This window comes from Carcharhinus amblyrhynchos, unplaced genomic scaffold (genome assembly GCF_965287045.1).
Source record: "Carcharhinus amblyrhynchos unplaced genomic scaffold, sCarAmb.v2.hapA scaffold_43, whole genome shotgun sequence".
NCBI lineage: Eukaryota > Metazoa > Chordata > Chondrichthyes > Carcharhiniformes > Carcharhinidae > Carcharhinus > Carcharhinus amblyrhynchos.
In genome coordinates, this window is record NW_027649784.1 from 1414696 (window position 1) to 1428808 (window position 14113).

At 49.1% G+C, this 14113-nt stretch overlaps 1 protein-coding gene across 1 annotated transcript; it reads left to right on the forward strand.

Annotated features, from left to right (window-relative positions):
- Nucleotides 1-1191: 1191 nt before the first annotated feature.
- Nucleotides 1192-12643, forward strand: LOC145337074 (uncharacterized). The gene is made up of 9 exons (XM_080181821.1): nucleotides 1192-1282; nucleotides 1755-1807; nucleotides 3338-3406; nucleotides 4997-5071; nucleotides 7805-7923; nucleotides 9285-9357; nucleotides 9509-9674; nucleotides 11031-11228; nucleotides 12492-12643. Exons 2-9 carry the CDS (start codon nucleotides 1796-1798, stop codon nucleotides 12641-12643), a joined length of 864 nt encoding a protein of 287 aa, XP_080037947.1. The 5' UTR covers nucleotides 1192-1282; nucleotides 1755-1795.
- Nucleotides 12644-14113: the final 1470 nt, after the last annotated feature.

Sequence of the window (14113 nt, forward strand, 5' to 3'; positions counted from 1 at the left end):
GTCTAAAGGTGTATGGATTAAGTGGATCGGCCTTTGAAAATATGTTGGGTTTACGGGGATTGGGCAGGCAGGTCCTCCCAAGCACAGGGGGCGGCATAGCATCTAAAGCTGCAGTGAAACCCTCGCAAGCACAGGGGGCGGCGTGACACCCAAAGCTGAAGTGAGGTCCTCCCAAGCACAGGGGGCGGTGTGGCACCCAAAGCGGCAGTGAAACCCTCCCAAAACAAGGGGGAGTGCGCTGCGGCATCAAGCTGCAGTGAAACCCTCCCAACATAAGGGGGCAGTGAGGATCTCCCAACACAAGGGGGAGGGCGCTGCGGAATCAAGCTGCAGTGAAACCTTCCCAACACAAGGGGGAGAGCGCTGCGGCATCAAGCTGCAGTGAAACCCTCCCAACATAAAGGGGCGAGAGCTGCAGAATCAACCTGCAGTGAGGGTCTCCCAACACAAGGGGGAGGGCGCTGCGGAATCAAGCTGCAGTGAAACCTTCCCAACACAAGGGGGGAGAGCGCTGCGGCATCAAGCTGCAGTGAGGGCCTCCCAACACAAGAGGGAGAGCGCTGCGGCATCAACCTGCAGTAAAACCCTCCCAACACAAGGCGGAGAGCACTGGGGCATCAAGCCGCACTGAAACCCTCCCAAACCAAGGGGGCGAGTGCTGCGGCATCAACCTGCAGTGAAACACTCCCAACACAAGGGGGCGAGCGCTGCGGCATCAACCTGCAGTGAAACACTCCCAACACAAGGGGGCGAGCGCTGCGGCACCAATCTGCAGTGAAACACTCCCAACACAAGGGAGCGAGCGCTGCGGCATTAATCCGCAATAAAACGCTCCCAGCACAAGGAATTGAGCACTGCGGTATCAACCTGCAGTGAGGATCTCCCAACACAAGGTGGGGAGCGCTGCGGCATTAACCCGCAATGAAACGCTCCCAACACAAGGAATTGAGCACTGCGGTATCAACCTGCCGTGAGGGTCTCCCAACACAAGGGGGGGAGAGCTGCGGCATTAACATGCAGTGAAACCCTCCCAACACAAGGGGGGGAGCGCTGCGGCATCAACGTGCAGTAAAACGCTCCCAACACAAGGGGGCGAGTGCTGCGGCAGCAACCTGCAGTGAGGTCCTCCCAACATAAGGGGGCGAGTACTGCGGCATCAACGTGCAGTAAAACGCTCCCAACACAAGGGGGCGAGCACTGCGGCATCAACCTGCAGTGAGGTCCTCCCGACACTGGGGAGGCGCTGTGGGAGCAGACAGGAACACTTGTAAGCTGGATGCCGGTAAGAGCGATGAATAGTGGTTAAATATAGATCTGCCAAAGCCAGATAAACTGCTGGGTTATATTTTGTTGTAAAATAGTCAATGTAATGGAAAGGTGTCATCTTGCGCCCGTTGCAGCCTTGGTTAGTCTGGTCCTCCCAGCTTGGATGTGGTTGCTAGGGGAGACTGGACCTTGGTTGCTAAGGCAAAACCCTCTCCATCTTCTCCCACTCCCTGTCTGCAAAGGATAGATGCTGCAGAATTCACACCCAGTTGACGTGTTCCCAGCAATCAGCTTTTATAATCCTCTTGTGAAATTAAAATTGGCTGCAGAGACAACAAGTAATTGATAAAACAAAAACCCTTTCTGGGCAAAATTGCAGCTAAATAAAGCTGACATTGCGAAGTACGGGCATTAAAAAACATCTAAGGGAAGGTTTTCAGTCTGCAAGTCTGTGCTCAAACTGAAGTATATCTTCTTTCCACCTGCAGTTTTCTATTTGCCCCTCTCGCTGTGTACAGGGGATTTTAAAATGAGTTCAGAGGTAAGTCACCTTTTATTCCGCATCATCTTCGCCACTCATTTTTTTAAAAATTATTGACTATTCATGGGTTATCTCTGGGTGCTCCGGTTTCCTCCCACATTCCAAAAACGTGCTTTTTAGGCTGATTGGTGTCAATAAATTGTCCCTGAATTGGATCTCCCTTAATCTGGCACACACGTAATTCCCTAAATTTGCACCCCCTTTATTGTGGAGTTCCACTAGAGGTAGACAAGAACGTCGACGATCGATGAAAGACTTGAATAAGGCACTCACTGAGTGTCAAAATGGGTGGCGTGGGCTTGTAGGGCCGAAAGGCCTGTTTCCTGTGCTGTTCTTTGTTCTTTGTTCAATTCTCTCTCGAATTCTGTGTAAAGTGCTGCATTCGCCTTCCCCAGCCTTGGTTTGATTTGATTTATCATTGTTACGTGTATTGAGATACAGTGAAATGTATTGTTTCTTGCGCACTATACAGACAAAGTATACCGTTCATAGAGTACATAAAGAAGGAAAGGAGAGGGTGCAGAATGTAATATTATAGTCATAGCTACAGTATAGAGAAAGATCAACTTAATATTTGTTTTTATTTATTATTGTGACATGGTGTTGGGATACAATGAAAAGTATTGTTTCTTGTGCGCTATACAGACAAAGCATACTGTTCGTAGAGTACATAGAAGAGAAGGAAAGGAGAGGGTGTCGAATGTAGTGTTACAGTCATAGCTAGGGTGTAGAGAAAGATCAACTTAATGCGAGGTATGTCCATTCAAAAGTCTGATGGCAGCAGGAAAGAAGCTGTTCTTGAGTCGGTTGGTACATAATCTCAGACCTTTATATCTTTTTCCTGACAGAAGAAGGTGGAAGAGAGAATGTCCAAGGTGTTTTTATGCTGGTTGTTTTTATTTTATTATTTACTATTAGCATCACAAGTAAGATTTACATTAACGCTGCAATGAAGTTACAGTGAAAATCCCCCAGTCATCACACTCTGGCACCTGTTCGGGTAACACTGAGGGAGAATTTAGCACGGCCAATGCATCCTAACCAGCACGTCTTTCAGACTGTGGGAGGAAACCAGAGCACCCGGAGGAAACCCACGCAGACACATGGGAGTGAGAATGTGCAGACTCTGCACAAACAGTAACCCAAGCTGGGAATCAAACTTGTGTCCCTGGCGCTGTGAGGCAGCAGTGCTCACCACTGCCCCAAGGCAGCAGGAAGTGCAGACAAAGTCAGTGGATGGGAGGCTGGTTTGCCTGATGGATTGGGATACATTCACGACCTTTTGTAGTTTCTCGTGGTCTTGTTTCCTCTCTCAGTCCAAAGATGTGCGGTTTAGGTGGATTGCCATGCTAAATTGCCCCTTAGCAATACGAGGGGAGTAGCTGGGGTAAATGCATGGGGTTACGGGGATAGAACCGGGATGGGATAGTGGTTGGTGCAGACTCGATGGGCCGAACAACCTCCTTCTGCACTGTAGGAATTCTATGATTCCCAGTTCCTGCTGATCTATTTCCTGTGCTGTGTTTCCAGGACAAGATGAAGGGAGTGAAGAAGCTTCAGGAGTTTCTGGGAGATTTAATTGTTCTGGGATCACTGCAGGTAAGCGAGTTCACAGGGAGACAGGGAAATCCACTCTTCGAAACCATAGCAACACCAAGGAAATTTATCAATGAAGTGCTTCCTTGTTTGAAGCCATAGTTACCTTGAATGTAAGAACGGAAGGAATAGGAAGTGAGGTTGGGCTCCTGGAACTGCTCCCCCAATAGCTGATCGGCCGAGGGAGTGTGGTAGCCGTTTTTCACACAGTAAGATCCCACTGACAGCAATGAGATGATGATCTGTTTTCGTGATGTTGGACAAGGGATTAAATATTAGCCATCAATACCACAAAGGGAACTCATTCCCCTGCTGTTCTCTGTTTCAAAATAATGGCCACCAGATCTTTTACATTTGACTTTTGATTTGATTTATTATTGTCACATGTATTGGGATGCAGTGAAAAGTATTGTTTCTTGCACATTATACAGACTAAGCATACTGTTCATAGAGTACGTAGGGGAGAAGGATTTGATTTGTATTGTCACAAGGATTGGGATACAGTGAAAAGTATTGTTTCTTGCACGCTATACAGACAAAGCATACCGTTCATAGAGTACATGGGGAGAAGGATTTGATTTATTATTGTCACAAGTAGTGGGATACAGTGAAAAGTATTGTTTCTTGTGTGCTATACAGGCAAAGCATACTGTTCATAGAGTACATAGGGGAGAAGGAAAGGAGAGAGTGCAGAATATAGTGTTACGTCATAGCTAGGGTGTAGAGAAAGATCAACTTAATGCAAGGTTGGTCCATTCAAAAGTCTGACAGCAGCAGGGAAGAAGCTGTTCTTGAGTTGGTTGGTACGTGACCTCAGACTTTTGTATCTTTTTCCCGATGGAAGAAGGTGGAAGAGAGAATGCCCAGGGTGCGTGGGGTCCTTGATTATGCTGGCTGCTTTTCCCGAGGTAGCGGGAAGTGTAGACAGAGTCAGTGGATGGGAGGCTGGTTTGCTTGATGGATTGGACTACGTTCATGACCTTTTGTAGTTCCTTGCAGTCTTGGGCAGAGCAGGAGCCCATACCAAGCTGTGATACAACCAGAAAGAATGCTTTCTATGGTGCATCTATAAAAGTTGGTGAGAGTCGTAGCAGACATGCCAAATTTCCTGAGTCTTCTGAGAAAGTAGAGGCGTTGGTGGGGCTTTCTTAACTATAGTGTCAGCATGGGGGGGCGGGGGGGGGAACAGGAGAGATTGGTGATCTGGACAACTAGAAACCTGAAGCTCTTGATCCTTTCTACTTTGTCCCTGTTGACGTAGACAGGGGCATGTTCTGCTTTACACTTCCTGAAGTCGATGACAATCTCCTTTGTTGACATTGAGGGAGAGATTATTGTCACCGCACCAGTTCACCAGATTCTCCATCTCATTCCTGTACTCTGTCTTGTCATTGTTTGCGATCCGACCCATTATAGTACTGTCATCAACAAACTTGGAAATGGAGTTGGAGGAGAATTTGGTCACACAGTGATAGGTGTGTAAGGAGTATAGTAGGGGATTGAGAACACAGCCTTGTCGGGGCACCGGTGTTGAGGATGATGGTGGAGGAGATGTTGGTGCCTGTTCTTACTGATCTTTCCTCCCTCTCCCAGGGTTTTCGCTACTTCCAGCCCTGGCTAAGGGGCCGAGAGGAGGTGCTCCTTACGGTGCTGAACGAGGATGTTGACGTGAGTATCATCCTGAACTTGGGCGCTTTGTGAATGCAGCCGCAGTAAGGGAGAGACAATCCCTCGTGGGGAAAGGCGCTAGTGAAGAACCGGACCCCGACCCGGGCAACCCCCGGGCGGGGAGGGGGTCTGTGGCGGGTTCATAGCCTCTGCAGCACTGGACACGGCCATGGGAGGGCGACGATGGTGTATCGAGGACATCACGGGATGAGTCATCCCGAGGCCCCGTGTAACGCTTTGGCGAGATTGGTTCAAATCCCACCTCGCCAGGTAACAATCCTGGAATTGAAAGCTTACCTCAACCAACTGTGACAGCGATTGTCGATTTTCTTTTAAATTTAGGTTACGGGATGTGGGCCTCACCTAACCAGCATTTATTATAAAATCTCAGAATCCCTACAGTGCAGGAGGAGGCCATTCAGCCCATCGAGCCTGTGCTGACAGCAATCCCACCCAGGCCCTATCCCCATAATCCCATCCTGATCAGCAGGTTAGTGCCACTGCCTCACGGCGTCAGGGACCCTGGTTCGACTCCCAGCTTGGGTCACTGTCTGTGCGGAGTCTGCACATTCTCCCAGTGTCTGCATGAGTTTCCTCCACGTGCTCCTGTCCCCTCCCACAGTCCAAAAGACGTGCTGGTTAGGGTGCATTGGGCCGTGCTAAATTCTCCCTCGGTGTTACCTGAACAGACACAGGAATGTGGCGACTAGGGGATTTTCACTTCATTGCAGTATTAATGTAAATCTTCTTATGACACTAATAAATAAGCTTTAACTTCAATCCCCCTGACACTGAGGGATAATTTAGCACGGCCGATGCACTTAACCCGCACATCTTTCGGACTGTGGGAGGAAACTGGAGTCCCTGGAAGAAACCCACACAGACACGGGGAGAATGTACAATCTCCACTCAGACAGTGACCCGAGCTGGGAACCGAACCCAGATCCCTGGAGCTGTGAGGCAGCAGTGCTAACCACTGTACCGCCAGTACAATACCACTGCATTACTGCCTCCCCTTTAAGAAATAGAAGCAGGAGTTGGCCATCTAGCCCTTCGAGCCTGCCCCGCCATTCAATAAGATCATGGCTGATCTGAAGTGGCTCAGTTCCACTTTCCCGCTTTCTCCCCATAACCCTTAATTCCCTTATCTACCCATGACTTAAATATATTCAGCGAGGTAGCCTTCACCACTTCAACGAGCAGAGAATTCCAGAGACTCACCACCCCTTGAATGAAGAAGTTCCTCCTCAACTCTGATCTAAACTGACCCCCGCCCTTATCTTGAGGCTTCTCTAAGCGGGAAGAATCTCTCTACCTCTACCCTATCCATCCCCTTCATTATCTTATATGTCTCTATAAGATCCCCCCTCATCCTTCTAAACTCCAACGCGTTTAGAAAACTAAACGTCTTTGTCACATTTCGGGAAGGAAATCTGCCGTCCTTACCCGGTCTGGCCAATGTATGACTCCAGATGCCTAGATTTGCTGGTGACACAAGTCTGGGAGGGAGGGTGGGCTGTGAGGGCACACAGATGATTCAGGGTGAGTTACTCCTATGTTAATTCTTCAGGTTGTTGCCTGGTATTAGCTATGAGGAGAGGCTGGAGAAACTGGGTTTGTTCCCACTGGAGCGACGGAGATTGAGGGGGTGACCTGATGGAGGTTTACGAGATTATGAGGGGCATGGACAGAGTGGATAGTCAGATTCTCTTTCCTAGGGTACAAAAGCCCAGTACTGGGGCACATAGGTTTAAGGTGTGTGGGAAAAAGTTTACAGGAGATGTGCGAGGCAAGTTCTTTTACACAGTGGAACGTGCTGCCCGGGGAGATGGTGGGAGCAGGTACGATAGCAGCATTTAAGGGGTAACTGGGCGAATACATGAATAGGAACGGGGATGGAAGGGTACAGACTCCGTAAGTGCGTCTGGTTTTAGTTTAGGCAGGCATCATGATTGGCGCAGGCTTGGAGGGCCGAATGGCCTGTCCCTATGGATAGTCAGAAGCTTTTTCCCAGGGTGGAAGAGTCAATTACTAGGGGGGCACAGGTTTAAGATGCGAGGGGCAAGGTTTAAAGGAGATGTACAAGGCAGGTTTTCTTCACACAGATGGTGGTGGGGGCCTGGAACTCGCTGCCAGGGGGGAGGGAGTGGAAGCAGATACGGTAGTGACTTTTAAGTCGGTAGCGTCTGAACAAATACATGAATAGGATGGGGAATAGACGGGTACAGTCCCCGGAAGGGTAGGGGGTTTTAGTTCAGTCGAGCAGCATGGTTGGTGCAGGTTTGGAGCGGCCTTAAGGCCTGTTCCTGTGCTGTAATTTTCTTTGTTCTTACCTTTCCCATTTCGTCCAGTGAAATCTTTATAGTTTAATCTCTCCTGCCCTCTGAACTATCCCTCATGTTCCCCGTTTCTGCGACACCTGGATTCCCTCCCCTTCTCCAGCAGCTTGATATTTCTGCCTCTCTTCCAATCCGAAGAAGACTCACTCGGGTTCTCTCTCCACAGACGCTGCCAGACCTGCTACATCGTTCCAGCATTTTATTCCAGCTCTCCAGCTGTATTTTATTTTTATTTTAGCTTTGAAAGAATGTCTGTTTTTCTCCACAATGCTTTCTAAGTCATTCTACCCCGCACACACGCACATGCACGATGGGCAGAAAGGCCTCCTTCTATTGTTGTAACGTGCACCGCTCTGACCCGTGAGCCAATCTCTTCCTTCCCGTCTCTTTGCAGAGCTGGCCGTCTGCAAGTTTCCCCGGGAGTCTGGCTAGTACACCCGGCGAGGACCCGGAAGCTTCCAGGCTGCCTTACGCTGACCAATCTCTGCTGGCATCACTGCGATCACAGAAAAGGTAAAAAAAAATTCTGCTCCCTCCAAACCCAACCTCCCCCCTCCAGCACCACGTCTAGGCAGTCAGGTTCACTGGCACAGTGGTTAGCGCTGCTGCCTCACAGCGCCAGGGACCCAGGTTCGATTCCCGGCTTGGGTCACTGACTGCACATTCTCCCCGTGTCTGCGTGGGTTTCCTCCGGGTGCTCCAGTTTCCTCCCACAGTCCAAAGATATGCAGGTTAGGTGGATTGACCATGCTAAATTGCCCCTTAGTGTCCAAAGATGTGCAGGTTAGGTGGATTGGCCATGCTAAATTGCCCCTTAATGTCCAAAGATGTGTAGGTTAGATGGATTGGCCATGCTAAATTGCCCCTTAGTGTCCAAAGATGTGCAGGTTAGGTGGATTGGCCATGCTAAATTGCCCCTTAATGTCCAAAGATGTGTAGGTTAGATGGATTGGCCATGCTAAATTGCCCCTTAATGTCCAAAGATGTGTAGGTTAGATGGATTGGCCATGCTAAATTGCCCCTTAATGTCCAAAGATGTGTAGGTTAGGTGGATTGGCCATGCTAAATTGCCCCTTAGTGTCCAAAGATGTGTGGGTTAGCTGGACTGGCCGTGTTAAATGTGTGGGATTACGGGGATAGAGCAGGGTGTGGCCCTGGGTACAAATAAGCCTGTTGGACTTGAACCTGGTGTTGTGAGACTTCTTCCTGGGGTTCTGAAACGCAGTCATCGCTAAGAGTAGGGTCTGGCTCACCACGGTCATGTGACTTGTGCCGTGGGGAAAAGCCAGCCAGTGACACAATCTTACCGCCATGGGAATCGGGAGCGGGCGAGGGACGGACCACAGAAAGGCCCGTCGACCTCGGGCAAGGTTTCAGAGAGAACGAGGCCATAAACATCCCACCACAGAAGTTCGACGCAGGCTTCACGAGGGGGAGGAAACACGGCTGGTCCTCAAATGAGAGACAGTCTCACCAAAAAATAGGGGGTTTGACAGGATGGAGGCTGAGAGATCGGCTCCTGCTGGTCGAGGGAATCTAAAGCATGGGGGGAGGGGCACAGTCTCAGGGTAAGAGGCAGCCATTTTGGGCTGAGATAAGGAGAAACTTCTTCACTCGGAGGGATGTGGACCTTTGGAATTCTCTCTCCCCCAGAGAATTGAGGGTGCTTCACCGTTGGCTATATTTCTGGCTGTGCGTTAGACAGAGTTTCAGGGAACCAAACGATGGGCGGGAAAATGGAGTTGAAGCCCTATGTCAGCCGTGAATGGCGGCGGATGGGCCGAATGGTCCACTCCTGCTCCTATCTCTGATGTCTTTATGTTCTTGCTTCACTCCTCCCATCCTTCTGAAGGTTTCTTTCCGTTCTTCCTCAGAATGAGTGGTTGCGGGCAAGGGGACGTGGGGCTGCCTCCAGCATCTCCCTGCGATCGAGAAATTGCGCTCCCGGTAAGTAAGGGTGCGGCGCCCTCTCTGCAGCCTTTCGGGAGAGGCCTGACGCCCTCAGACTGCTGCGCCCTTCATTCCGCGGTTCATTTCACCTCTCCTTAACGACACGTAATGGGATGAGTCACTTAATTGCCCTGCCTCTCTCCAACAGGAACTGAACTGCACTCTCTTCCTCTTGGCTTGCTATGCCAAGTACCAGTGCCCGTACGTCTGGATCCGATCCAACCACGAGCGTCTCGTTAAAACGACCGGCGGGTCCTGGGCGGCGAGGGACAGCCCTCTGAAGCTGAGTGCCACGCAGGATTGGCACCAGAACGGTAATGACCGCATACCTGTCTGAAAATCACCTATAACTGGGCAAGAGATCCTGTGGATGCTTAGCCTTATTCCGTGCAAAGATTTCATTTTGAGATGTTTCTGCCTATACTCTGCTAAGCTTAAAAAAAAATTGACTGCTAACTTGTCTACACGTGGATTCAGGAGGCATGATGGGTTTGGTAAAAATTGGCTGCATTCCTGAAGGGTACCTAATACAGGCAAACAACAGCAGCTGTAAGGATTTTCCTAAGTCGGGGGCTGACTGCAAAAAAACACTTCCAATAACAAGATAAGGGTTGATATATAGACAGACAGCAAAAAACATTTCTAATAACGAACACAATCGTGGTCAGTACAGACTCAAGGGTCAGATGGCCTACTCCTGCTCATAGTTCTTCTGTTCTTTTTGATTTGATGTATTATTGTCGCATGTATTGGGATACAGTGAAAAGTATTGTTTCTTGTGCACTGTACTGATAAAGCGTACTGTTCATAGAGTACGTAGGGGAGAAGGATTTGATTTATTATTGTCACATGCATTGGGATACAGTGAAAAGTATTGTTTCTTGCGCTATACAGACAAAGCATACCATTCATAGAGTACATAGGGGAGAAGGATTTGATTTGATATATTAATTTCACATGTATTGGGATACAGTGAAAAGTATCATTTCTTGCGTACTATACAGACAGAGCATACCGTTTATAGAGAAGGAAAGGAGAAAGTGCAGAATGTAGTGTTACAGTCATAGCTAGGGTGTAGAGAAAGATCAACTTAACGCGAAGTAGACCATTCAAAAGTCTGACGGTAGCAGGGAAGAAGCTGCTCTTGATTCAGTTGGTACGTGACCTCAGACTTTTGTATCTTTTTCCCGATGGAAGAAGAGAGAATGTCCGGGGTGTGTGGGGTCCTTGATTATGCCGGCTGCTTTTCCCGAGGCAGCGGGAAGTGTTGACAGAATCAATGGATGGGAGGATGGTTTGCGTGATGGATTGGGATACGTTCATGACCTTTTGTAGTTCCTTGCAGTCTTGGTTAGAGCAGGAGCCCATACCAAGCTGTGACACAACCAGAAAGAATGCTTTCTATGGGGCATCTGTAAAAGTTGGTGAGAATCGTAGCTGACATGCCAAATTTCCTTAGTCTTCTGAGAAAGTAGAGGTGTTGGTGGGGCTTTCTTAACTATAGTGTCAGCATGGCAGGGGAGGGGGTATCAGGACAGGTTGTTGGTGATCTGGACACCTAAAAACCTGAAGCTCTCGACCCTTTCCACTTCATCCCCATTGATGTAGACAGGGGCGTGTTCTCCTTTACGCTTCCTGCAGTCGATGACAATCTCCTTTGTTCTCCACAGAGGGACAGATCTGGGAGATTGTCGCGGAGCTGGTGGAACTCTGTACGTGGCCACCGCCCTCTAACCCCTTCACCCTGGACCTCAGGTACTTTGAGACGCTTCCCCTGATGGAGAGGTTCCTGGCATCAGGGGCAATGGCCAACTTCCTGCAGAGAATCATCATCTATGGAAACCGAGAGAAGCGCTATTACACAAAAGGTAAGGTGCAGCGAATCGGCATAAAGGGTTACATAGAGGAGAAGGATTTGATTTATTATTGTCACATGTATTGGGATACAGTGAAAGGTATTGTTTCTTGTGCACTATACAGCAAAGCATACTGTTCATAGAGTACATGGGGAGAAGGATTTGATTTATTATTGTCGCATGTATTGGGATACAGTGAAAAGTATTGTTTCTTGTGCACTATACAGACAAAGCATACTGTTCATAGAGTACATGGGGAGAAGGATTTGATTTATTATTGTCGCATGTATTGGGATACAGTGAAAAGTATTGTTACTTGTGCACTGTACAGACAAAGCATACCATTCATAGAGTACATGGCGAGAAGGATTTGATTTATTATTGTCACATGTATTGGGATACAGTGAAAAATATTGTTTCTTGCACGCTACACAGACAAAGCATACCGTTCATAGGGAAGGAAAGGAGAGGGTGCAGAATGTAGTGTTATAGTCATAGCTAGGGTGTAGAGAAAGATCAACTTAATGCGAGGTAGGTCCCTTCAAAAGTCTGACAGCAGCAGGGAAGAAGCTGTTCTTGAGTCGGTTGGTGCGTAACCTCAGACTTTTGTAACTTTCTCCCAAAGGAAGAAGGTCGAAGAGAGAATGTCCGGTGTGTGTGGGGTCCATGATTATGTCGGCTGCTTTTCCCGAGGCAGCGGGAAGTATAGACAGAGTCAATGGATGGGAGCTGGTTTGTGTGATGGATTGGGCTACATTCATGACCCTTTGTAGTTTCTTGTAGTCTTGGGCAGAGCAGGAGCCAGACCAAGCTGTGACAAACCAGGAATGAATAACTTCTATGGTCCATCTGTAAAAGCTGGTGAGAGTCGTAGCTGACATGCCAAATTTCCTTAGTCTTCTGAGAAAGTAGAGGTGTTGGGCTTTCTTAACTATAGAGTCAGCATGGGGCGGGGAGCAGATCAGGACAGTTGTTGTGATCTGGACACCTAAAAACTTGAAGCTCTCGACCCTTTCTACTTTGTCCCTGTTGATGTAGACAGGGGCATGTTCTCCTTTACACTTCCTGAAGTCGATGACAATCTCCTTTGTTTTGTTGACATTGAGGGAGAGACTATTGTCACCGCACCAGTTCACCAGATTCTCCATCTCATTCCTGTACTCTGTCTCATCATTGTTTGAGATCCGACCCACTGCGCTGGTGTCATCAGTAACCTTGAAAATGGAGTTGGAGGCCACGCCTTCCTGTTAATCCCTGATACGTTTTGTCTTTCAGTTCTGGAGGAGCTGGAAATCCTGAACAGGTTTCACGTCAGAGCTCTCCACCAACTGCAGAAGCAGAAACGGAGGGAGATGGAGGAGGAGGCGGTGGATGGAGGAGGGGCCAGTGACTACGGGATTGGCAGCAGTTTATCCAATGGCGAGTGAGAGGACCACCATACCCTCTCGTCCAGAACCCGGGAACTAATGGGGCCAAGAGTAGTGTAGGCGAGTAGAGCATGCGCATAGAGGGAGGGACAACGGGCGCGCCGTCAGGAAAATGGAGGTGATCAGCACCGAGGGGAGGGTTCAGAACAATCTATTTTGTAACTTACTGTCCTAATGTTGGAAACACTGGGGGAGTCGCAACACTAATCATTCAATATAGACTTACAGTATGAACGTCAAAAAATCAGAGAGGGACGGGAGATAGCGGGAGGGATTGAGAGTGAGGGACGGGAGATAGAGGGTGGGAGATAGAGGGTGGGAGAGGGAGTGAGGGACGGGAGAGAGAGTGAGGGACGGGAGAGTGAGGAACGGGAGATGGAGGGAGGGATGATTAAGGGAAGGGAGATGGAGGGAGGAATCAATTGAGAGAAGGGAGATGGAGGAAGGGATCGAGTGAGGGAAGGGAGATGGAGGGAGGGATCGATTGTGGGACGGGAGATGGAGGGAGAGATGGAGTGAAGGATGAACACGGTGAGACAAACTGAGGGATGGGAGATGGAGAATGGAGGGAGGATCTGAGGAAAAACAGATGGAGTGAGGGGCACAAAGACGGATGGGCGACAGAGGGTGAAAATCAACTGAGGGACGGAGGGAGGTAGAGTCTGGGGAACAGTCAGTCTGAGGGATGGAGGGAGAGTCTGAGGGAGGGTCAGTCTGAGGGATGGAGGGAGGGTCAGTCTGAGGGATGGAGGGAGGGTCAGTCTGAGGGATGGAGGGAGGGTCAGTCTGAGGGATGGAGGGAGGGTCAGTCTGAGGGATGAAGGGAGGGTCAGTCAGAGGAAGTGGGGGGAGGGGGAATTGGTAGTTGTATCCAAGGTGCTAATGCCCATGGAGCGAGAAAGAACCGGGCAGCAGGTGAAAAAGGACAAAAATAATCACATCTGGCAGACAGGACCGTCCCCCTGTCCAATAACCCCCCCCATCCTGTGTGCGCGCGCACGCGCACGGACTCAGTAATTGCCATCAATTTGATCTTCATAAACCTGTTACAATAAAGATACTCACCACATCCAGGCGAACGCTCCTCTTTTACCCAGACAGCCACTCCCCTTCATTTCGCCCCCAATTCTCACCACGAATCAAAAGCACTGGGTTCTGTGTTGAATTGAGAGGTGTGGGGCTAGTACATGGCGGGGGGTGGGGGGGGGGTTTGGAGACAGGAAATCAGCCCTGATCTCTAACATTATCGTTTCGAATCAGCCCTTGAACTGAGTGGTTTGCTTTGGAGGGGCAGTTAAGACTTGACCACGTTGGCTGTGGTTTTGGAGTCACTTGTAGGCCAGATTGGGTAAGGACAGCAGATTTCCTTCCCTAAAGGGGACATTGGTCACCATTACTTTTGATTTATTATTGTCACATGTATTGGGATACAGTGAAAAGTATTGTTTCTTGCGCGTTATACAGAGAAAG

Excerpts from the sequence above, each read along its gene's own strand:
- LOC145337074 (XM_080181821.1), top strand. Across the intron at positions 9,358-9,508 it reads ATCGAGAAATTGCGCTCCCG|GAACTGAACTGCACTCTCTT; the intron begins GTAAGTAAGGGT and ends TCTCTCCAACAG. Across the intron at positions 11,229-12,491 it reads GAAGCGCTATTACACAAAAG|TTCTGGAGGAGCTGGAAATC; the intron begins GTAAGGTGCAGC and ends TTTGTCTTTCAG.